This window comes from Triticum aestivum, chromosome 4B, assembly GCF_018294505.1.
Source record: "Triticum aestivum cultivar Chinese Spring chromosome 4B, IWGSC CS RefSeq v2.1, whole genome shotgun sequence".
NCBI lineage: Eukaryota > Viridiplantae > Streptophyta > Magnoliopsida > Poales > Poaceae > Triticum > Triticum aestivum.
The window spans coordinates 143979691-144004575 of NC_057804.1; the positions used below are offsets into that span (position 1 = coordinate 143979691).

A 24885-nucleotide genomic window follows, 5' to 3' on the forward strand; every position below is an offset into this window, starting at 1 on the left:
CTAGTGACAAGCATTAAGCATAGCAAAGTCATAGCAACATCAATCTCAGAACATAATGGATACTAGGGATCAAACCCTAACAAAACTAACTCGATTACATGATAAATCTCATCCAACCCATCACCGTCCAGCAAGCCTACGATGGAATTACTCACGCACGGCGGTGAGCATCATGAAATTGGTGATGGAGGATGGTTGATGATGACGACAACGATGAATCCCCATCTCCGGAGCCCCGAACGGACTCCGGATCAGCCCTCCCGAGAGAGATTAGGGCTTGGCGGCGGCTCCGTATCGTAAAACGCGACGGTTTCTTCTCCCTGATTTTTTTCTCCCCGAAAGCCAATATATGGAGTTGGAGTTGGCGTCGGAGGGCCACCAGGGGGCCCACGAGGTAGGGGGCGCGCCCAGGGGGGTGCCCCCCACCCTCATGGACAGGGTGTGGGGCCCCTGGTCTTCATCTTTGGCGAGGATTTTTTATTGTTTTTTCTAAGGTGTTCCGTGGAGTTTCAGGTCATTCCGAGAACTTTTATTTTCTGCACATAAAACAACACCATGGCAATTCTGCTGAAAACAGCGTCAGTCCGGATTAGTTCCATCCAAATCATACAAGTTAGAGTCCAAAACAAGGGCAAAAGTGTTTGGAAAAGTAGATACGACGGAGACGTATCAGGGACTCTCTTGTACCTCATACTGGATTGATACATTGGTTCTTTAACCGAGGGGAATATTTATCTCTACTTTGCTGCACCACCCTTTCCTCTTCAAAGGAAAAACCAACGCAAACTCAAGAAGTAGCAGGAGTCAGCGTCCCCGCCGCGCAGCTGGTACGGCCGCATGGAAGCGTCCTCTTCGCTGTCGCACCACAACTGCCTCGTCGTTACGGAGGAGCTGTCACCCGCGATCAAGAAGGCGTTGAGCTACCTCCTCCACTACCTCAGAGGAGGCGGTTACAACGGTGCCTCGGGCTCGAGGGTCGTCGTATCTGAGAAGGAGCGCGCGGCGAGGCAGCAAGCGAGGTACGACTGGTGCATACTGGTCGCCGCTCCGCGTTCGCCAAGAGCGATGTGGCGCGGGGCTGGGTCACAACGACCATGACCTCGTCGCCGCGTGAGCGCTCAACCGCTCCGTGATCACCACATAGACGGTCGCCAAGCGTCGCTGCCGCCTTGGGGGCGAGCTCGCCATGATCGACGAGGAATGGTTGCTTAGTGGCTGCTCCGCCAACGCCGGGCGCGGCAAGGCCGCCGCCATGGCTCCCAAGGCAGTGGTCGCGACGACACTCATCACAACATAGCAGGAGGAGGAGCGGCTCCTCCGCGAGTGGCAGGCAACCGTCGGACAAGGCTGTCGCGCCCCCCGGCGTCGTTCCATTGACCACGACGATGACTGCACCGACGACGACAGCAGTGCGCACTGCTGAGACCAGACGGATGAGGTGGTCATCCGGTATAGGGTTTATGTTTTTTTAGTTTTTTGTTAAACGATCGAAATATCAACCTTCTATGTAAATTATATCCGAACTAGAATGAATTCCATCATGCACAAACGTATTTCGTCCGGTTAGTTTGTATTATTGTTGAAATGTATGCGGGCAGCGTTGGATGGCCTCCTCTCACATTCACTAGATCGATATCGCGCCTTGGTGCGAGGGTGCCGGTCACGACATTATAATACATCTACAGTACACTAACTTGCGCTGCGGGTATAATTTCATATAAAAAACTTAAAAATTGAGACAAACCAGTCACTAAACATGCTTTGCGGGTTCACTTGTACACAAATCGGGTCCGCAATTGCCACATTGGACGCCACATTGGTCATAGTCCCATCCACACCCCAGCAATATTTGCAGAAAAGTCCCCTTTTATATATTGAACTAACTGAAACTAAAAGCACTCTATCTGACAGTAGCCTAATTGAACTAAAAGCACCTAACTGAAACCAAAAAGAGAGCTCAACACTTCACGAGCACGAACAGAGCAAAGCATAGCACGGCGATGTCCCATGCATCCGCGTCATGCGCCCTCGATGGCCTTGTGTCCTCTGCTGTCGCAACCTATGCAGCGTATGGCCGGTGGCAACATGCACTCCTCTGCTGCCGCAGCCAGTCGCCGATGCAGCATACGGCGGGCGGTGAAGACGCCGCAAAAAAAATTAACAGCAAGACAACCTATGTTTTAGCATTATCTATTTTTTACATCACAGAATACAACAAAACTTTCCAACAACAACATTCCCACGAGCACAAAATTCAGGCATAAGTCATAGGAAAATTATGACATAATTCATAGCTAAATTCAGGATCTGCATGAAGTGGTTCAGGCAAGATTCAGACCAAACAAAGAATTAAGGTTCAGGCTAAATCTAGAGCAAGCCAAAAGACATGTTTAGATTAGAAACAAACCAACACAGTGCAGGATTTAGAGCATTATAAAATATAAAGTTTATTCACCATGTGTTGGCATCACAGTAGTATTACTCCTCTTGAGTGCTTCAATAAAATGTCCTTCTATCATCTAGCCCACGGAATATGCCATTTTGTTCAAACACCGCTGTAAAGAAATTAGAATTCCCCCCTGCAAGTAGAACTGCACAATTGTTACTTGTCACTAAAAACTTTAACTAATTTAATGAAAATGCATATTATTTACTGTACAATATTTTACAACAGCACTTCCAAATCTGCACCTAACCATATATCAAGTATTGTTCCTAAACAACCACATTACAGTAAATTCCGCCACTCCATTCTGAACCTATATCAAATTACAATACACTAATTTCTGAACCTATATCAAACTACAGTACAATATTTTCTGAACCTATATCAAACTAAAATACAGTATTTTCTGAATGACTGAACCTATATCAAACTACAGGACACATTGATCATAATAGGATAATGCACAGGGGAGCGCACAATGACATCACACATTGATCATAGGCCCAAGCAGGCATATTTACATGGATGAGGTTCATGAGCACATCAGACGATAACTACAGAGCATGAACGACCTCGGCCGTACTTAATGGGAACCGTGTAACTAAGAAATCTGTGTCCAGCTCAAGTACTACTTTCAACTACCTGTATGGCCAATAGTTGTTAAATCTGACTACCTAATCTACAACAAAAATGTGTACAATCTGGAAATTCAACCACTTTCAGTACAATTTTCTTTAGGTTTTCTTGTTTTTCTTAGGAGACAACAAGTAACACAAGTGAACAAATCGAATCAAAGGGGATTAAGGGCTGCTGTAGTACAAGGAAAGACCGAAAGAGAAGAGAGGAGGAGAGGGGGGCAGACCTCCATGGACATGCACATCGCCCCATCTCCCTTGCCCTTCTTCTTCTGGTCCTTCTGGTCCTTGCTCATCCATCCCCTTCCTCTCCTTTTCTCTGCACATGGAATTGACATACTAATTCAGGAATTTTTGAGCTGAATATATAGGTCAAAGATTAGCATCCTGATTATATACTTTACTGAACTGAATATATATGATGGATTTACTTTGGTTTTTCAGCTGTTGTGGTCAAAAGTTCTAAACTTGACTGATATTCTACAAAATTATTTACTGGATGTGATCCAGTGTGTTGTTGTAAATACAAATAAATATACTTTTAATCAATATTTGCACATCCCTAACCTCTACGCTCCAGCCATGATTTACTATGTAATTACAAAGTTCTTAGCTTTCTCATCTTTTAGAATTAGAACATGACACTACTTAGATATATCTCCTTGACACAGAGATCCTAAAAAACATCAGGCACATAAGCCTAAACAAAATAGTGGTGGTTACCTTGGAAAAAAAGCACTTTGACCCTTGTCTTTCTCCATCAATCAATGATCCAAATCCTACTATAGATGGCCACAGATTGCCCATTCATTATAAAATTAGATACTGCAACCATGAATCTCCTCTAGTGAAAACTCTCGTTCCAAAGTTAAACTAAAGACGAGAGCTAATTATATATGCACAAGCACAAGGCATCTAGAGAATTGATCTGGTTGTTCATAAAGTCAAAACCACTATATATTGATTTGACCAAGCATGATTCGAATCATACTACCCTTTAACCTCCGTCGTAGGACCTATTGAGATACAATGATATAATGGCAGAACAAAAGGAAAAGAAAACCAAAAAAGTAAAATTGTGGTAAGAGCATCGACTTCATATCCTAATCCACGGAAGCATCAGGCATACAAAGTCTGTGCATGATGGAAATGTAGAGACTATATATCTCACCTGCTGACATCCATAGAGTGGAGGTAGAAGAAGCTCGCCCGCTAACATCACCACAAGGAGGAGCTCAGGTTGTCCTTGGAACAGCCTAGTGTCATCATGGAAGTTCAGAAGCAGTCCAAGTGGCGTTGTCACTATGACCTTTTACTCTGCAAGCAGGGTCACACTCATACAGAAAGAAATTGTTCTCTTCCATCCACAGAACACAAAATAACAAAGGTAAATAAGTTGATCGTTTTTGTCTGCCAAGAAGCAACATCAAGTGAGTACACCGCAGGTAATCCTAGAACAAAATGCTGCATTGTGCACGAGAAAGACTTGACTATATAGTAAGACGGTGACCAAGTCAATTATATTGTTCTCAACTTAGAATTAAACGAGTTACAGAGTTCCAACTAAAGGAATCTAGCTGTTGAACCTATTTGTAACAAAGCTATATATATGCTGCTGGTGAGCATTGAGAGAGTGCTACTACTACTAAATGGGATTTTTTTAAAATAGAGATCCAAGACACTTCCAAAAAAATTGCAGTTGCACACACTGGAAACTCTTAAACAGTAATTCGCAGATAAAAGCAGTGTCTATCTTGTCTGTCCTGTTTGGAACCTATTGGGCAATCTGCATAACTACAAGGGACAGAAATTCTTATCAAACAACAAAAATAGTTTTAGTCATTAAAGATGACACGACGCGGTGAGAAAATCCCTTATAATTTTCTAACAAGTACATAATTATAATAGCAATGAAACATAGAGATGCAGAGTTGCAAGTAAAAAGTATATAGAACAATACACCATGGATGCTGAAGATGTTCAATTATACTCAGAAAGCAAAACACATGTTCAAACGAGTGCTGAAAAAAGGATCTCACCTTGTTCCAATAGAACATGTAGTGATCCACAAACATAGTTAATGTTCTCTGTATTCATTGGTTCAGATCTCATGGCTCCATAGGATGGTGATGCAAAAGAACACTACTTTTTTGTGAATTTAGTAGCAAACCTGCAATGCACAAAAAAGATGAAATGGTTAATAAATGTGCCAATCATTCTGAAGCTAGCTATCATGCAAAGATAGAGAAGGAAGGTGACAACGAGTAAGGAATGCTATCATGGTCTGAAATAAAATGAAAAACCCTTTGGAATCTCAGAAACTATTATCATAGAGATTAGCTAGCTACCATGCAATAATTTTAGAAAACGACAGGTATAAGCAATGTGACACAGAAAAGCAAGACAATCATTGACCATGAAAGAAATATATCGGTAACATCTTCCTTATAACATGTCTATTTCTAATGATAAGATATGAACAATAATAACATGTAATGGTGCAATCGTCACCACGATCTACTTTCACACCTCCTCCACACCGCAGAAGGAACACTGGAAGATCAGAATATGATGGCAGCCTGACAAAGCTGTAGCCCACCCAAATAGGAGCAAGATTGGTGCCCAACATCAATTGACCTGCCAGAGAAAGGCAAAAAAGACTAAAGTGATAGCTTGACTATAGATGCTAGAATTATGGATCGAGGAATAACCTGAGTTTTATTGACCCTTGACCCCGACAAAGCGGTAGCAGCAGCAACCACATGACCCCAACAAAGCTCGTCCAGATAGGAGCAACTGACACTGTCCATAGATCTAGATGTAAGAACACTGCAACCACATGAAGCATAGACCGATAATATCTAATAATCTGTAAATCACACTTGCTATTGTATAATTTTTAAGAGATGCATGTGATCTGATTGAGAAAAACACCTTGTGTGGCCATTCTACTTGTGTGGCCACCCCGTCTCCTCACTAATGCAAATATTGATTAAACCATAATTGCTATTCAAGATTTGGAAACTTAGATCATGGCACCCTTGCCTCAGTTATTGTTGAAATCATAGGAGCATAGTAAAAAGAAACAATAAATAAAACAAGCAAATGAACAAAACCACCAACATTCCATGCACAAAGGTGAAAGGACCAACAATCATAGGCCCTACCAGGATGCAGACAAGGAACAAAAGACATATATTTAGACTCCACTAAAAACAAGCAGTGAAGACAGGAAACCACCAACATCCAATGCACAAAGACATAAATACTTTTGGCTTTTACCAGAAAAGACATGACCGACAATCAGAACAGGGATTGAGCCAAACTAATGTTGGCTGTTGCTACACCCTGCTGCCATTCATACAATTTCTTTGCAAGTAGCAAGCAGCCGAACACACGCATAACACTTTAGCAGAGCAAGCAAAAAGGTCGAGAAAAAAGAACGGAGAGGCTACCTGCAGGCTGCGGCAACTGGAGCATGGAGGCGGCTGCCGGCGTGCGTGAGTTTTCAAAACATCAGAGCAGTGCCGAGAAGATCCTGGTTGAGGCGGAACAAACCCGGCGACAGACGCCAAATACTGAAAGCCTACAAAGCCATTAGCCATACAAAGGTGGCCACATTTCAAGTTCGCCTTGACCTGAACATCAGAAATCACAAAAATTAGATAAATAACACGGAAAGGTGCTCTGAACCCAATCTTTTCTTCATAAACATGGAGAAACATTAGTGAACGGAACAATCTTATGTCATATAAAATAAATAAATTAAGATGTTATAAGAAACTAAGAAAGAAACCAGATAAAAGCGCTATAAAGTGCAGGCTAACAAAATTTAGTCTAGAATATATGCTAGCAAATCAATAACCATACAAAAAATACCGTGCGCCAACAAAGCTTCGGCTCTAGATCGGGTAGCTAATACGCCATCTCTACTGTAAGTTTGGAACTCACAACAAGCACTTGACATATAAGGCAACAATTCAATCCAACAATTTATGATCATGTGTATAAATTGAGGAGCCACACTGTCTTGTGTACACACCTCATCATCAGCAAAATGAACGCACGGAGAAACCAAGAACAATGCATCGCCTAGTACACAAATATATGATACGAGATGACAAAAATTAAGAACACAGCTAGTTAAATAAAAAAGTTTAGGAAAGGCATGAAACAAATGCACCTGGTTGGCTAGGAAATTAGAAATTGCAAGCTTTTGCTGCAGCTTACAAGTCATGAGCAGAAAATTTAGTTTCCCTTTCCTAATCCCAATCAATAGAAGAAACTGAAGTTCAAGAAAGAGATATGTAATGAGGATTAACTTCACGAAGCGAAACATCTAACAAGACTACAAACAAATGGGATTTGAGTTCACGAGGAGGTTCATGGAATCGAGAAAATCCCATTACCTTCCTGCACTAATCACACCCAGCAGCTGAAAATCGCAATTAGACGGCGTGGACAAGGTGCCGTTGACCTTGGCATGGCTGGTTTTTTGCCAATTGGGGAAGAGAAACCAGAGAAGATCACGCGCATGCAGCAAGCCAAGAATTAGTCGATCTGTTACCATTTTTTCCCTTTTTCAGAATCAGTCGATCTGCTACATGGGCTAACCATCAAGTACGTATAGAGGAAACAAGCCATCGGGTGCCCGGGACGGCCGCCCCCTGCCCTGGTCCCTCTGCTCCATACGCTCAACCTCGCCACAATCTGCGCCATCAACAACACCAAGTGGTCAGTGCACGAAGATTAACCAAAGAAATTGAGCAGTGAACCAACACAAAATTTGCCAGAGAAGGAAAAGGAGAAGAGGACGATGCAAGGCTGCACCCCATGGCCAGCAGGAAGCGGAGCCGCGCATGGGGGCGAGAGAGGAGACGGAGAGGAGCCGCCGGAATCCACCGGAGCCACGCCGACGACGAAGCCGATGCCCAGCCTGAAACCCTTGCCACGGTTCAGGGTCGCGAGCGAGCGCGAGAGGCCGTGCGCCATGGATCTGGCCGGACAAGAGGAAGAGGCGGAGCACCTGCCGTGTGCACGCGAGGACGACGGCGTGGATCCGACAGGCAGGGCGAAGGAGATGGCGGAGCCAAAGCAGCGGCGCTTCCCGGCGTTCGGCCACCGAGCGGGAGGCGGCTGCCCTTGGGCTGCTTCTCGGAGGACTTCCCACGGGAGAGGAACAGGGAGGGGATGGTAGCGTGGCTGCGACTGGTCGGTGGTGGCGGCGGACGGGGAGGATGGTCGATAGGGCGAGGGGAGGCGGGGAAGAGAGGAGTTTGGAATGGGAGGGGGCGGCAGCGGCTCTCCCTCAGAGTGAACAGGAAGAAGGGACGAAGCCGATTGGGGAGAAACCCTGGGTCTTGCACTTTTATACCATGTAGCAAAATTACGAAAATGCCCTCGGTGGGGTGCTGTATTAACAGGCGGTGGCACGAGATCTTTACAGCGGCGGTAACTATTCATTGCTACATGAGCACATCTTCGATCCGACGGCCCAGCTCCTTCCACCTCTCAATCCAACGCCCAGAATCGCATCAAGCAAACCGATCCGACGGCCGAAAGTGCCTGATCGCTGTGAGAGCTTGGGAGTGGCTTGAATCCTTATTTCTCGATATCCACGGACTGGTCCCCTCTGGTCCCCTCTCCTTCTGTACTGACACGCGGGCTCGAAAATCCTACGTCACAAACCAACCGCGTTGTTTCCTTTTGAACAGGGCGGACAGGGGCCCTCATCCTCCTCCTCTCGTCTCCCACCGCGAATTTCTCTTCCTCTTTTATGCTCACAAAAAAAACAATTTCTTCCTTCTTCGTCTTCCTCCTGCGTCCTGCCGCCTACGGGATCCAAGGAGCGGAGGGAGGGGATTCTCCCCGCGAACTCAATAAAAGAAACCCAATCTCGCGTCGCTCGAGGCCAGCGTTGTTTACCTCTCCTCCATCACAAGGCATAAATAAAGAACACCATTGCCCGAAAGCCGCAGGCGTGAGGTGGTGGTGGTGGTGGTGCGTGCCAGTCAAAGAAGAGGTCTGGGAACAAGAATCAACATCCATCCATCCATCCGCCCACCAACCTACTCTTCCTCCTCCTCCTCCTGCCGTCCCCAATCCCCCTCCCATTCTCGCCACGCCGCGCCAAATAGAGGGGGGAAAGTGGGAGCCTTGCTCGATTTGATTCCCGTGCGATCCTCGGTTGATTGTTCGGCGGGAGAGATGTGCCCGCTCAGGGTGATACTCATCTTCCTCTCCGCCACCATCGCCGGCTTCTTCCTCCTCCGGGGCCTCAACGCCGAGCCGGACCTGTTCCAGGACGACGCCGCCGCCGCCGTCGCGGTGAACGACGAGGACGACGAGGGGTCGCCGGAGTCTCCCAGGGACCCAGCGCCGCTCCATTCCAAGGTATTGCTCTTGCCTTTTCCAATCTCAGCGCACATTTGCGCAATCGTTGTTGCAAATTCTTGGCCGTGCGTGTTATTATTTAGAAAGATAGATTATCTAGGTCTTTGTAACGTACAGCTACAAGCAACGAGATTATGCCAGTGTGTTGCACCGGCTAATGAAGTTCTGATTTTCCCGTCCAAATTAGCGAGGACACGCTTCCGTTTTTGACTCCCAAATGCGTGCACGGCACGAGGGAACGGAAGGGAACATGTGGACGCGCAATGGGGGTTCATAATGATTTAGTGTTGACACATTGTTCCTGGTTGTGAATTGCGTCTTGATGCTTCCGGACTGATTATTAGGGGCTTAGCGCATCGTTCAGAGACGCCATAGATAAGTCAGCCTCACTTATTGTTTACATACAGGAGTACCTTGTTGATAGTGGTTACCTGTGACTTCATAGATTTATGCTGTAGTTGCTGGCCATGAGCGTGTGCTAATTCTGCTAAATGGAGAAAACCGTAAGAGGATGGACACCCTTTTGGTGATTAACCAAGCCTGGAATGTTTGAAATTTTCACCAGTCCAGAGACCACAGTATGTGAAGGTTAAGGCCGCTCTAAGATCTTCTGTTTCTCTTGCATCAGCCGGTCTAAAATATCTGTGTTTTCTACTCCTTTTTGATGTAGTAGCATCCAAACTCATACTACTAGATAATAATATACACCATGTACATGGCTGAGATAAGGATCAGTTGACCAAGTACCCAAACAGTCCCTGTATGGATCACATAAAAAGTAGTTTAAGTACTTAAAAGTTAGAAAACACAATAGTTAACTCATGTGTACCAGTACACAGTCGACCTATAGTTCGTAAGTGTCTTTAGATTTAGGATTGAACCGCACACCTCTATCCGTTACAAATTTGTAACGGAAGTGCTTCACATTGCCTCTGTGATGTATATTGGTCCCTTTCAGCTCAAGGATATCTGCATGCAAAAGTAGCCTTAATCTTCTGTACACACAGGAAAACTTTGTTAACAGTGGTGATATGTTACTTCATAGATACGTATAGCTATAGCCTACAAATTTGTGCATATTCTGACAGTCCTGTTCATAGTGGTGGATACCTTTTTTGTCAATGCACCGAAGAGTCCTCGTTTGGATTTTTCACCGTCTGGACAAGGTTGTAGCCACACCCAAATGCTCTGTTGCTCTCATAATTGGTATAAAATTTGTGCGTGAATGTTTACTCTCTTCGGATGTACTCCCTCCGTATCAAAATGTAAGACATTTTTTGATTTAAATCTAGACCAAAAAACGTCTTATATTTTGATACAGAGGGAGTAGCATCCAAAGCCTATAGTACTCCTTCCGTCCCGAATTAATTGTCTTAGATTTGTCTAGATACGGATTTATCTAGACACGTTTTACTGTTAGATACATCCGTATCTAGAGAAATCTAAGACAAGTAGTAATTAGGGACGGAGGTTTTAGTTCAAATTTGAACTAAAACCATGACAGTTATTTTGGGACAGAGGGAGTATATGTTTATCTTGGACTATATGCAGAAATATTATGTGAAGTTAAGTATTCAAATGGTCGATGTATGCATATTAACTTTGCTAACGTGTATTGGGTTACCATTGATGGAGGGTTGGTAAGTTTCATTATACTCCCAAACGTGTATTGGGTTAGCTTTGCTAATGTGTATTGGATTACCATTGATGGAGTAGTACTTGAGAAGAAGATTAGGCCACAGTTTTCCATTGTGTACAAATTTGCAAGAGATGTGCTTACTGCTTTTGTGATGAGAACCTAAGACTGAAGGGCTACTTGAACCCAAATGTAGGTTGCATCCGCCGCGAAGACAGGATTCTGGACGATGGTGGACATGGCAAGCGGGCGGTACCTTTGGAGGACCCTTGTTGCACCACCGGCAAAATCCGACTCCGAGAAGGCCCGGTGACAAACCTTCATCACCCGTTCGATACTTGTGTAATTGGAGCGCCTGAATGGGGATAATTTGCACTGTATCTGTTTTGGTTGCATCTTGTGTGTAATGCGGCAGCAATTGTAACATGGGGGTTATATGTTTGGACTAAATGTGCCAAATTGTTTACGTATGAACCTTGTGTCGTATATGCTGGGAGCCTGGTGTATGGATTTGGAACTGAATTTGCATGTTTTTATTTAATCATCATTTCCACTTTGTTGATGTCCAAATGAGGCAATGCAAGTACAGCCATTTGGTGGTGGTATGGGATCTAGTAATTTGGTGAAATAGAAGATGGTTTTTTGACTTGCTTTGATGATGCAAAATTAGCTTTTCTTTTGAGTTGTCTTGTTGGTTGCTGTGGTGCCTGGGATGCTACCTTGTGAACCAAGAGCTGTTGCAAACCTTGTGAGCCGAGAGTAGTTGCTTTTCTGAAGTGTATGCTTGCCATAGTAACAACATCTTGCATACCATTGCTGAATAAATGTATCATCTGGCTAACGACGTCTGTATCATCATCGGAAGGCGGAAGCAGCTGATGTGGCTGATTATGCCAACGGGGTATTCGAGGCAAGTTGGTCCATCTGAATCATGTTGATGCAGCGATGACCATCAATATCACATCTAATTTTTGGTTCCATGGGTTCCGAACCGGCTGGGAGTGTTGTTTCAGGCAAGTACTGTGCTGAGATGATGGAAAATGTGGGCAGGCCTGTAGATTTCGCAAAGAGCACACATGATTATGCAGATTCATTTTTGTCCTGGAGGGCCGACAGGCAGCAAGAGTGTTAACAGATGCCATGCGATAAGGGAGATGCTTTTAGTGCCTGAAGAAATGGTTTACTGAGGTTTCACAAGTGAACCGATTTGATGCTCTAATGCATCTTGCTCCAATCTATTCGGAGGAAGATGTTCTGAAAATTCTTACAGTGGATGCAGATTTGGTGCGTGGTTTATTGGGTCTGCAAATGTTCTTTGTTGTGTGATGATGGACATACTTCCAAAAAGGGTAAAATTATACTACTCCCTCCGATCCAAATTAATTGACAAAGCTCTAGTACTTCAATTAACTGGATCGAAGGGAGTACTTGAATTTGCAAAAACGGAATCCATACCTATGAAATATGTAGAGACGAGCGAACAAGGAACAACATATTGAATCCACTGGGTAAAAGAAGGGAGAGGCTGTTTTTAGTGCATTTTTATTATAGCATGGCCCAACTTATGTGCTACATAATGTGGCCAAACTCTGTTTTTAGTGCATTTTGTTTTCCACTATCGCTTCTTCTTTTTGTTGCGAGAGTTTTCCACTGTTGCTGTTGCAATTTACAGCGTCAGTCAATGTAAGGGATTTGCAGCACATGTTGCTATGTTGTGATCTTCTGCAGAGTTCAAGCGCATCGAGTGGTTAAGCAAAGAACGGTGCACTTCTCCAAGTTTATGCATAAGCAGTACGCTATTCTTACCTGGACATGATAGAGCTACATGCTCCAAGTCTTGCAACAAATGACTCAATAGCATCTATTCAACTTTGAGTTACACAGAAAGATATCACAGGGCTTTTCACGATGCTTTGGACTATGTGGTCAATGTGCTTCCAATTGCTCTTACTCGTGCGCATATACCATTTCTAGATCGGGGTCTTGAAACTTCCGTTTGTTCCAGAAATAATTGAGCTCTGCTCCAGGTTGGCAGTTTTGCCAAATGACTATCAATCTTTGTAAATCACTAAAAAATGCTGCTGTGAGATGTTAGCTGCGGGTGGATAGTCTACTGAAAGCCAACATATACTCCCTCTGATCCATATACTCCCTTGCACGTCATCCTTTACCGTATAAGCACCATCACGATGCGTTTTTCTGTGCAATAGTAGATAATGCATCCAATTAGCTATAACTGCTTGCTTCCTAAGCCAAAGCAAAACAAACTATTACACACAAACAAGGTATAAATTGCTGATTAATCGCACCGTTCCGATAACAAAACCAATACACACATAACATAGTAAACACATAAGCAGTCAGCCCGCATATATATAACATAATAGTGGAGGAAAGCAAAATGTGACAAACATGGTCTCGTGCACAGTTACTTAAAGAGTGAACGTCTTGACTAGAATTAAATAGATAATTCCAATTGGACAAAAACCTGACTATGTAGTTCAACAAAGATGTCGGTACTACATAGTGAATACTAGAAACAAACAGCAGCAAGACAAGCAACCCAACATTTTAGTGAACTGATGATATATTCCGAGAGAAAGGATGTGCAGAAGTAATACCCTCTCAAATGTGGAAATGTGGAAGTTTATGGTGCAATACAGAATCTCCTTTTATCAAGAGCTTCACAATTTCCCTGCAAATTGGACAAACAGAATGTCCTTTTAGCAAACAACCTGGAGCAAAACAAACATAATTGATTATACAGCTCAGAAGTTTGCCTTGCTTATCACACCATGTTTTCCGGCGGTCTCTATCTTCATCTTGAGAAAATGCATATAAAGCCGAGTACGTCTTGGGAACTGAGAGGGGGAAAAGAGAGAAGAAAGATAAACTTCAATGCTAAGATACCCTAACCACTTAAAAATGGTAACTGTGAGACTTCACAAAATCAAACTTGGCTACCAGCTTATTGAGCTCCTTACAAATCATCATTTTATAAGCACCATTCTTAACGCTTTCCTTTGAAGGCAACTGCGTGATGTGGTATCAATTATCATGCAAAAAAATTGGAATTAGTGTATTTGCAAATCGCAAATGCACAACAATATAAAGACAAGGAGAAAAATAGATAGATTGCACAGTTATGCCTGATAACATCTTCACGCTTCTTGTTTTTCAAAACAGTCTCATACACTATGTGATAATACAGCTGTTTTCTCTGCCACATCTTCTCTCCACGGAGCATCAGTTCTAAACACTGATCGGCGGCAATCTTAATTTGGAAAAAGAGCATTTTCTGAAACCACTCCTTGCAAGGGCGATAGCCCTAGCGAACACCATATCTCTGGTTTCTCTGTATCTTGTTAACTCCACCAGTTTGTCAAAAAAAAATTATGTACTCAATATCACCTTCTAAGGTGGTAGGTTTAAAGTAGTCGAAGCGTGGAGAGGGATCCTGTCGATAAAGCAAAGGTAAACATGCATCGCCAAGGCTTGAATTGGGGTGCACTTCACAAAACTATTACATGCAGCAAATTTTGTACTGTAGGAGATATGTACCTTGTGGAAGAAGTGCGCATAGGAAGTCGCAGAGAGGCCATTGCTCATGGCATTGTAGCAGTATGGTTTGGTGAGATTGGGGTCAATAAGAAGCTAGTCCTGCCTGGCGTCGCTCTTGAAGAGGGTCTCTTCTTTAGTGTAAGATTCCTTTGCACGGTGCATCTTTTTTTTTTAGAACGAAGGCTCAAGACACGGTGCATCTCCACACGAACGCAAAAACATCATCCTTGGTGCACAGTGGCTTCACCAAATCCATTGTCTCCCCAAGAATCGTAGCCGAAGTAGATGCCATGTAATTTTGTTCCTTGTCTGATAAGAATTTGGCCAACACTCTATTGTAACTTAATCCATGGTATTCATCCGCCTTCATCTCCTCCTTGTCTTCTTGCCAACGATATTCAGAGGGGATATCCCGGAGCTCGGCATGACCATCCATGAATGGTTTGGACTATGAAAACTTGGATCCAGGATTTCCCATCTATGGTCAACGAAAGGGAAATTAATTTTTTTATTAACACAAAACAGCACAAAAAATCATTGCTCAGGTTTATACTCAAGAGAATAAATAGTGAAATCATGATTAGAAAAGGCACAGATTATTACATTGAACATTTACTGAAAAGTTCAGATTTACATTCCACCAAATTTTGTTAAGTTGTAGAAATTCTGGCGTCGAGAGTCTGCTTAACCAACTCCCAAAGCCGCCCTATAATAGAGACGACCAACTCCTGTCAAGCACCACATTAAACCCAAGTGAACAATCAAATTTTCATGGCAACTATGGGGAGCAGTCACCTGCAAAGAACTAGCTTTTTGGCAACGATCCAAGTCGATGTTAATCTGGCATCAGAACTGAAAGTACTTGGCTAGTGAGGCTTGTCTAGACAAGGCTAGAAACTGGCAAATGGCTGGGACGAAACTACGAACTGGCAAAAGGTTGGACTGCCTGGAGCAAGAGGGTTGCTTAATGCTTTGTACTAACTCCGTCCAGGTTTATAATGTCCACACGTATTTTAACAATATCTTCTCTCGATCTAGTACTCTTCTCACGAATTCGTGTAGCAATTTAGGGATTACAATCACAGGATACAAGAATTGGGGAAGGAGGAGGAAGGGGAAGAAGATAGCCGCCGCCGCCGGGTTTCGTGATCCACTGGATGCCGTGCTCGTTGCCTGCTTCCGAGTACTTGTAGGCTGTTGCCGAGTGGTGAGCATAGACGGGCCCGGCCCATGAGCTATCAAAGGGGAAAGCCCAGGTATGAGTATGGGCCAGGGGAGGTCCCTAACATCCCTCCCTTCTTGAAATGCGGCTTGCCCCCAAGCCGCTATCACGAAGATTTTGCCAGGATCCCATGGTGCTTGGAGATCCTTAATCATGCCGGAATCCCCATGGTAGTTGTCGCGGTAGCAGCCATGGTCGAGATGGACTTGAACAAGCTCGGAGAAGTTGTCGGGCTTGAGGTAGTAGTAGTCGTGGCCGACAGAGACCCGATTGAAGTTGGTGTTGTGGTTGATGACCTTGGAGGGAAATGCGACGGAGAAGTAGCCATCACAGTCGAAGCCGATGTAGTGCCTGTAGCCGAAGCAGCCTTGCGTGAATACGTCGGCAAATGCAATGACACCCCTCCCTTCTTGAAAATGATCCTGATTGTAGCATGTAGAGGATGCCATACAGCTCATGTCCTGTGATCTCTTGCTGAGTATTTCGTCGGCAGGGTAGTTGACCGAAAGAACAACCGGAGCCTTGGTAAGATCAAAGGAGCAATCACAGAATAAAGAGTACCATCCTGGATCTCCCTCACTTGCAGCATGTATGTGTTCATGCTTGCATGCGTCTGCATCAAGTTCAGGAAATGACAAATGTTGCTCCCCCAACCAAAAACCAATGGATGTATGAAGAAACCCAGGAGCAGCCGAACTATTACACCCCAGCACTCGCAGTCTATACAGGTTTGGAGATGTGAGAAAGGCCATATTGACATTGCAGCGAGACTGCCAACTCCTCTGACCAAGTATCTTCTCGTTAGTTCCAGCAGCAGAAGGCCATAACTTCACACATTCATTAAAGTAGTGTTGATGACTGGAGTTCCCAGAGGTCTTGACTGCACTTGAATTCCTAAATGCTGCCATTTTTCCAACAAGGAACTTTGTATATGGAAATAAATGCCAGTTAAACAGCAACAACAGCAGTGTCGTACTAGTGCTCATGTATACATGATGTACTCCAAATTCAGAATCTTCCTGTGAGTGCCCTATGCAGCAAGGATAAAATTGTATGCCCTTGTAGTTCACTAGCTCCCAGTGAATTGCTTCTGGCCCAAAACAGCTAAGATAACTTGCATGTGTAGAAAGTTTTCCGAGATACAATGTTTCCTGCACCACCATTTGGCTGCAACATTTTTGACTTAAGTGTTTAAATTCAGATGTTGCCTGATCCAGTATACGCCAAGACTGCCACTGTGTACCATATTGTTCAGAACTGCATTCTAGAGCAAAACAACCACTGAGATTGTACCACCGTTGCCATGTATTGTACACACAAGCTCCAATATGAAATAGTTTCTTTGGATTAGATCTGCTAGTCAAGCCAATGCCACACACTTGGACAGACAAAAACCGATGTGCCCTGAATGTCCAGGTATGAAGGTCATGAACAGAAGCAATCACCGAGAAGTTCCAATGGACAACACTAGAACAGCAGACTTTTGATGGCAAACCGATTGCAAACGGCGGCCATGGAATGGGTCGGGTTTCCATTCCCTCTGCAATAAGAGCTGCCCAATATGATGGCCACGACATCGGCTGTAGCAGCAGCCCCTGGTGCCTTGTACGCGGCGAAACGTCCAAATCATGGCTCAGGAATGGCTGCTTTGAATAGACAGCTGAGAATATCAGAGATAGAGTGGTGAGGAGCTCGTCCTCCATGGCCACAATATGAACGACAAGCCTCCAGGGTAGCATAGGCTTCCTCGTCGACTCATGGCTAGAGAAGACTATACAGGACACATGAATAGTAGGAGCAAATGACTGTACAAAAGAGATCACTGACCACCACTCCACAACGCCCCAATTCACCTCACCCAGTGATTGGATTATCTGCTGATTCCGAAGGGGAATTGCTTTTGGCAGCATAGGGGTCCAACCAGCAAGCTTCTCATAGGGACAAGATTTCAGTCGCACACTTGGTAGATACCTCCAGTATTCTCTCAAAAAATTCAAAGCAACCGGCAAACGCTGCACCACATAAGTAACTTGCAACAACAGCCCTTCATAATTCAGAGTCGTGCCTTCAAGAGAACCAGCAAACGACGGCCACGGCACGGGCCTTACATCATTGCCGTCAGCAAAATGCATCTGAAATGATGGCCACGGAGTCGGTCGTATCAGCAGCCCCTCGTGCCTTGTCGGAAACGGGACGTCCCTGTCCTGGTTCAGAAACGACTGCGTTGAATCTACAATTGAGAACGACAGAGGAGATAGACTGGTCAGGAGCTCGTCTTCCATGTCCAGGGGCACCCGCCGGTTAGAACCATCGTTGGTAGCAGGGTGAATGAGGTCGGCGACGAGCACAAGTGTGGCTGCTGGGGGTAGCGACGTCGTCATGACTGGAGACAAGAATGACATGGCACTGAATTTTTTCGAGCATTCTGTCGAACAGGTCATGAGCGTCGTAGCGATGTAATCAGAAGACACATGATGGAGGATCTCCTCAGCCTGTCCAGTTGACGAGGAAACGTCGGGAAGGACAGCAGGCTCGGTGGAGACTTCTGGAGAGGACGCCACCAGTGGAGGTGCGGGAGTAGTGAACTTGCCGCCGATGTTGATGCTAACAGCCTGAATTGCTGTTGCCACCACCTGGTTCTCCTCCTGAATTTCCACTCCGTTCGTTCGAAGGGTGGCTATGGCGTTGTTGGTGCCGATCGCGGGATTGGGGTCGAATGCGGTGGCGGTGCAGTGGACCTCCTCGGCGATGGTGGGTGGAGCAGCCGTGGTTGCGCGGTCGGTGTGAGACGCGACCAGGGCAGAGGTTGAGGTAGCCGAAGCAGTAGCAGGGGAGGCAACCGGATTGACACGCGAGGTGGCCTCTGCCGGATCGCCCGCGCCCACGCGTGCAGCCGCGAGCTTGGACTTCATACTATCCATCTGTGCCGATAGATGCTTGAGAAACCACAACATCTGCTCATCTGCGGTCATGGCATCCCACTCTGATGGATAGACGAGGGAACGAGGAGCCTTCTCCGGATCGGACATGGTGCTGTCGCCGGTTGAAATTGGGGAATCGAGGGAGGTGGTGGTGGGTGAAATTTACTGGCTCTGAATACCAGATGTTAGCAACCTAACAATATCTTCTCTCGATCTAGTACTCTTCTCACGAATTCGTGTAGCAATTTAGGGATTACAATCACAGGATACAAGAATTGGGAAAGGAGGAGGAAGGGGAAGAAGATAGCCGCCGCCGCCGGGTTTCGTGATCCATTGGATGCCGTGCTCGTTGCCTGCTTCCGAGTACTTGTAGGCTGTTGCCGAGTGGTGAGCATAGACGGGCCCGGCCCATGAGCTATCAAAGGGGAAAGCCCAGGTATGAGTATGGGCCAAGGGAGGTCCCTAACATGATAATATGTGTTAAATGCCACAAAAAGTACTCTCTCTATAAATAAATATAATAAGACGTTTTAGATCACTCTAAGGGAGTATATCACTGGATATACCTTCCAAAGAAGTTTCCAATGGTATATTTTGGGCATATAAACTCATATTTTTTTGATCAAATTAATGATCAATTTTCTTTCTTAAAATAAGCGCGGGGATTATATAAACCCCAAACAGAGTAGTACCTTTTATATTTTCCTCTGCCCTTCCCTGCTGTATTACCTTTTTTTTCTCTTGTTAATATAATGAAAGCAACGATGTTTGTTTCCATCAGAGAAAAAGACCCTACATATGAACAACAGATTTTGTGCCAAGACAGCAAACTTGCTAGCAAAAGACAGCTCTAGCGGAGATCGCCCTCTCCCCACCCCCGGCGCCTCCGCCAAGCTGACGCGACATTCTCTGTCCGCCATCCAATCTGCTTAGCCTATTAGCTGTCTGACTCTCATTCTCCTCCCTTGCAATGTTTTCTTTTTAGAACGGAGACGCTCGACGCGTCCGGCTTTAAATTAATAAAGCCAACAACAGGCAGCGTACACAAGAGTCAAGTCTTACAACACGTCAAAGCCCACAAGAGCTCTAGCGAAGCGGGGGCAGAAGTTCAGGATTACATGCCGGAGGCGGCAAGACCAGAGCACGCAAGCTCGCAACAATGATGCCAAAAGGACCACCCAGACCCTACGGAGGCGGCTTGGGAGCTCTCGCCAGAGTGTAGACCTGTCGAAGACGGGCGAGAGCATGGTGCAGCAGCTCAACATCTTGGCGCCTTGCCAGCGGCGCCCACTGCTGCAAAAAGATAACACATTTGAAGATAACATCAGCCGGATGTGAGGGGAACACGCCCTCGATCGGAGGTTTGTTCCTATCCCAAAGTAAAGCCCCAACACAGCTCCACACGACACGTCTAGCCGAACCAGACACGGACGACAGGAGAGCACATAGCTCTACACCTGACCTAGGATCCCAATCCCGGCCAGCGGCCTCTCGGACCGCACTCCATGCAAACTGAGCCAGATGGCAATGGAAAAAGACATGGTTAGCAGTTTCAGGCTCCCCACACACCGCGCACGACCCGTTAGACGGTCCATTGCGTTTGGCAATATTTACCGAAGTTGGTAGTTTGTCAAGGCACAATTGCCAAATGAAAATCTTGATTTTTAGAGGGAGCCGAGCCTTCCATAGCCCGGTCGCCACTTGCTGCTGGGTACCTCTAGCGAGTGCTCGGTACAGGGAGTTAACCAAGAACTTGCCAGAGGCATTAAGGCGCCAAGACACCACGTCTGGGCCTTGAGAAAGGGCAGCCCCTTCCAGCAGAGTTAGCAGGTTTCCCAAACTTGTCGTCTCCGGGCCTGTGAGTTCCCGTCTGAACTGCAGTACAGGGGGGGGGGGGACTCGGCCAAAACTAGCGCCACAAAAGAGTGCGGATCGAGCGCAATGTTGTACAGCGATCTGAAACGGGACCAGAGAGGTTGGTCGCCAATCCATAGGTCCGTCCAAAAACGCGTTGAGCAGCCATCCTTGACCAGGAACTTTGCCCCCATGGCGAAGACTGGTTTTAGCTCCTGGATAGAGTTCCAAAAGGGGGACCCCCGTCCAGTTGCAGCAAAGAAATTGCCCGACGGGAAGTACTTGGCTCGAAGAAGGTCGACCCAAAGACCAGTTTCACCCTAAGACAACTTCCAAATCCACTTGCACATGAGTGCAATGTTCATCAGCCTGGAGTTCATCACCCCTAATCCCCCCTGGGACTTTGGACGGCACACCGCCGTCCATTTGACTAGGTGGTACTTCCGTTGCTGGCTCCTTCCCAGAAGAAGCGGGACCGTGGCGTGTCCAGCTTGACATGCACACCGTGGCGTGTCCAGCTTGACATGCACACCCTCGGCCAGCAGGAACATCCCCATGGTGAACATAGGGAGCGAGGAGAGACTCGAGTTAGTAAGGATTAGCCGTGCACCCGACGACATAAATCTCCCTCGCCACGGGCCGACCCGGCCGGCCACCGTGTTGCATAACGGGGCCCAATCCTGGATGGAAGGAGCCCGATCCCCTATCAGGAGCCCCAAGTATTGGAGTGGCAAAGATCCTAACTTACAATTAAGCAGATCTGCCACCTCCTGACTTTCGTCAAGTCCCATCCCCATGGCGACCACTTCACACTTGTGAAAATTGATTTTTAGACCCAACATTAGTTCGAAACACAACAGAATAGCCTTGACCGTAGCAATACTATGTCTGTTCGGTTCGAACATCAGCAGCGTATCGTCTGCGTATTGCAGGTGGGAAACACCTCCCGGGACCAACTGGGAGGCAACCCCTCTGAGGTGGCCAGCCAGACGAGCCCTGTCTAACATTGTAGCCAAGGCATCAGCCACAAAGTTAAACAGAAGCGGAGAAGCTAGGTCACCCTGACGCAGCCCTCGTTTGTTACGGAAGTATGGGTCTACTTCCCCGTTAACCGCGATAGCTGTCTGGCCCCCCCGAGACCAGTTGCAGCATGCGGTGAACCCAAACGGCCGAGAAACCTCTTCCCAAGAGGACCTGTCTAAGGAAGTCCCAATTGACCCGGTCATACGCTTTTTCGAAATCTAGTTTAAGAAGAATCGCGGGCTCATAAGAACACTTGAGCGAGTGAACAATCTCAAGCAAAGCGAGAGGCCCCTCCAAAATGTGGCGCCCACGGATCAACGCGGACTGGTTCCTACTAATAATACGGTGAGCCACCACCGGGGATAAACGCGTCGAGCAGGCTTTGGCGCAGATTTTAAAAGGGACGTTTATCAGCGCTATGGGTCTAAACTGCCTAATGTTATCAGCCCCCTGCACTTTAGGGATGAGGGAGAGGATCCCGAAGTTTAAACGCGAGATGTCAACTTCACCACGCATGAAACCATTACAGACCCCGAAAATCTGGTCCTGTAGGAGAGCCCAGAAGCGTTTAAACATGGCCACCGGCCAGCCATCCGGTCCATGGGCCGTGTCAGACTTCATGCCATGAATGGCGGCGCCAATTTCCTGGGTGGTGAAGGCGAGGCCAGGCGCGTCGTTTTCGGCCTCGGACACCCTGCCCTCCGGACCCCACATGTCTGCGCGAAGGCGAGCCAATTGAGGTTCACACGAGCCCATCAGTTGGATGTAGAACTGACAAAACGTGCCGCACTATGTCATCCTGACGCAACAACAACCCCTGGTCGGATTGCAGTCGAAGGATGGCACATTTGCGGCGGCGGCCGTTCGCATAGGCGTGGAAGTATTTCGTGTTCGCGTCGCCTTTCAAGGTCCATTTAAGTCCCCCTCTCCGCCGCCAGTACTCCTCCTCGGCACGGAGGAGCGACTCCACCTGTCCCTCTAGGTCATACCGATGGGCCCACCGGGCTCGAAGAAAGCGCGGAATCGGCCTGTGCGTCCAGAACCGCAAGCTCCTGGACAAGACGAGCCCGGTGAAGTTTGTCTTCGCGTCCCTGGTTGGCCCCCCAGCCCTTAAGAGACGCGCGCAGGCCCGCCCCGGACGCGACCCACAGCTCCATGGGGCCCCGTTGGGGGCCGAGCCTGTTCACACAGACCTCCCACTTGTGCCTGAATACCTGATCAAAATCAGGAATTTCGAACCAAGAAGTTTCAAAGAAGAAACGCGGGCTACGCTTGATCCTGTCCTCCCCGATGGACAGGACCAGAGGCACGTGGTCAGACCCGATCCTAGTTTCGGCGACCAACGAGCACAGAGGGAACCATAGCTCCCAGTTGGCCGTAACAAACACCCTATCTAGAACAGACCGCACCGGCGATAGCTGTTTGTTGGTCCAGGTGAACCGCGCTCCAGACCTGGCCACTTCCCTAAGTGCCATGGCTGCAATCGCATTGTTGAACATGGCGACTCTGTTCCAGTTAATGTTCGCGTTGTTCTTATCCGCGCGAGAGCGGATTAGATTGAAGTCGCCCCCCATCACCAACGACAACTGCTGGGCTTGCGCAAGACCCACCCTGGCCTGGAGCTCGTTCAGAAATTTGAGCGAGCGCGAGTGGTCAGCGGGTCCGTATACCACAAGCATCACCCATTCCCGCATCGACGCCCTATGTCTAACATGGGAAGAAATAAAAAAGGTGCCTGTCTCCCAAGACAAAACCTCAAAGCATAGGTTGCTTACGCCCATGAGCATGCCACCCGAGTGGCCGCGGGCCGGGGACCAATGCCACGCGAAGCGCTCCAGGGGATCAATCGCCAGCAACTCGTGGTGGCGAAACTCAGCCTTAATGGTTTCCTGGATGCCTACCGCGTCAATGCCCTCATTGCGCATGTACTCCTTAAGCTGGGTCCGTCTCCCAGCGTGGCCGAAGCCACAGATGTTCCAAAAAAGGAAACACATCAAATAATGCGGTTACGGAGACGGATCTCGCGTGAGGTCACCGCCTTTGCCACACGCCTCGTCCTTTGGGGCAAACGAGGGGGAGCGGCGGTATCATCCCCTGCGGATACCGCGCTCAGATCGGCCAGCACAGCCACGGTCGAGGGTGTCCCTGCTCCCTCTGCCGTTGTGGCCGCGCGCGCAGCTGCATCACTAGCAAGGGCTGCCTGCGCAAGTTCTTTCGAACGGACTAACGATATTAGCGAGTGGGCATCTCCCTCACATGCCAAGTCCACCCCACTGTCCCCCAAAATAACCCCCAGATGCGTGTCCGAGAAGGATTCTAGAATCGTAAAACGAGAGGAGGGGGGATTACCGTCAATCTCCATGTTCTTCTCGGCCTGCAGAAGTTGCGCGCGTTGGAGCGATGGCATATTGCCCTTGGCTTCCTTGGGGCGTCCACTGGTGCGCGTCGGGGTTGGATCCGCAGCCACCGCCTTGGAGCGTCGCGCCTTGACCACCGGGAGCGCCACGGCCTCCGCCCGAAGGGCAGCGGCCAGACCCGACGAGGCAGACGCAACACCGCCACCAGCCGGAGCCAACGGAGAGGCCAAAGCCATGACCGCCTGCTTAGGAGTGGGTGGCGCACCCAGGTTTTCCATCGGGGGGATCAACGCCATCTTGCGGCCCGCGGGCTTCTTCGCCTGCCTCACCGAGCCGCTCTTGCTTGCACCATCGGAGGGGGGGGGGGACAACCACATGTCGGAGCCGCCCCCAAGCTCTCCACCCCCGAGCCCGGGGAACGCACGCCCGACAGGAGAGAGGAGCGACACCCCGAGTCGCATGAGGCCGTCGCTCCCCGCTCCGCCTCAGAGTCGAGGGCCAGATTGGAACCGAACTGGTTCACCTCCAGAAGGGCGCCCGTCGCACCGGGAGGCGCAGCCGAAGCCGCCCCCTGCCCTTAGGCGGGCCCACCGTCTGTTGGAAATATGCCCTAGAGGCAATAATAAAAGTATTATTATATTTCAATGTTCATGATAAATATCTTTTATTCATGCTATAACTGTATTATCCGGAAATCGTAATACACGTGTGAATACTTAGACCACAATATGTCCCTGGTGAGCCTCTAGTTGACCAGCTCGTTGTGATCAACAGATAGTCATGGTTTCCTGACTATGGACATTGGATGTCGTTGATAACGGGATCACATCATTAGGA

The 24885-nt window shown here is 47.3% G+C and overlaps 1 protein-coding gene and 1 long non-coding RNA gene across 21 annotated transcripts; one reads left to right on the top strand and one right to left on the bottom strand.

Moving 5' to 3' along the window:
• Positions 1 to 2245: 2245 nt before the first annotated feature.
• On the bottom strand, positions 2246 to 8422 carry LOC123091523 (uncharacterized). 20 transcript variants are annotated; one of them, XR_006443245.1, is made up of 10 exons: positions 7912 to 8422; positions 7696 to 7791; positions 7491 to 7568; positions 6537 to 7366; positions 5793 to 5883; positions 5611 to 5718; positions 5121 to 5251; positions 4253 to 4398; positions 3309 to 3400; positions 2246 to 2579 (listed from the first exon to the last, which is right to left on the bottom strand). It is a non-coding gene; the product is annotated as an uncharacterized lncRNA (long non-coding RNA). The 20 variants fall into 20 exon arrangements; XR_006443247.1 differs by having other exon boundaries at positions 6537 to 6719; positions 7912 to 8407; XR_006443240.1 differs by having other exon boundaries at positions 7491 to 7791; positions 7912 to 8419.
• Positions 8423 to 8807: 385 nt separating this feature from the next.
• On the top strand, positions 8808 to 11672 carry LOC123091522 (uncharacterized). The gene is made up of 2 exons (XM_044513057.1): positions 8808 to 9474; positions 11307 to 11672. Exons 1-2 carry the CDS (start codon positions 9289 to 9291, stop codon positions 11421 to 11423), a joined length of 303 nt encoding a protein of 100 aa, XP_044368992.1. The 5' UTR covers positions 8808 to 9288; the 3' UTR covers positions 11424 to 11672.
• The last annotated feature ends 13213 nt before the right edge of the window (positions 11673 to 24885 follow it).

Coding starts and splice junctions, on each gene's coding strand:
- LOC123091522 (XM_044513057.1), top strand. CDS start 9,289: ATGTGCCCGCTCAGGGTGATACTCATCTTCCTCTCCGCCACCATCGCC. Junction 9,475..11,306: donor CAGCGCCGCTCCATTCCAAG/GTATTGCTCTTG, acceptor ACCCAAATGTAG/GTTGCATCCGCCGCGAAGAC.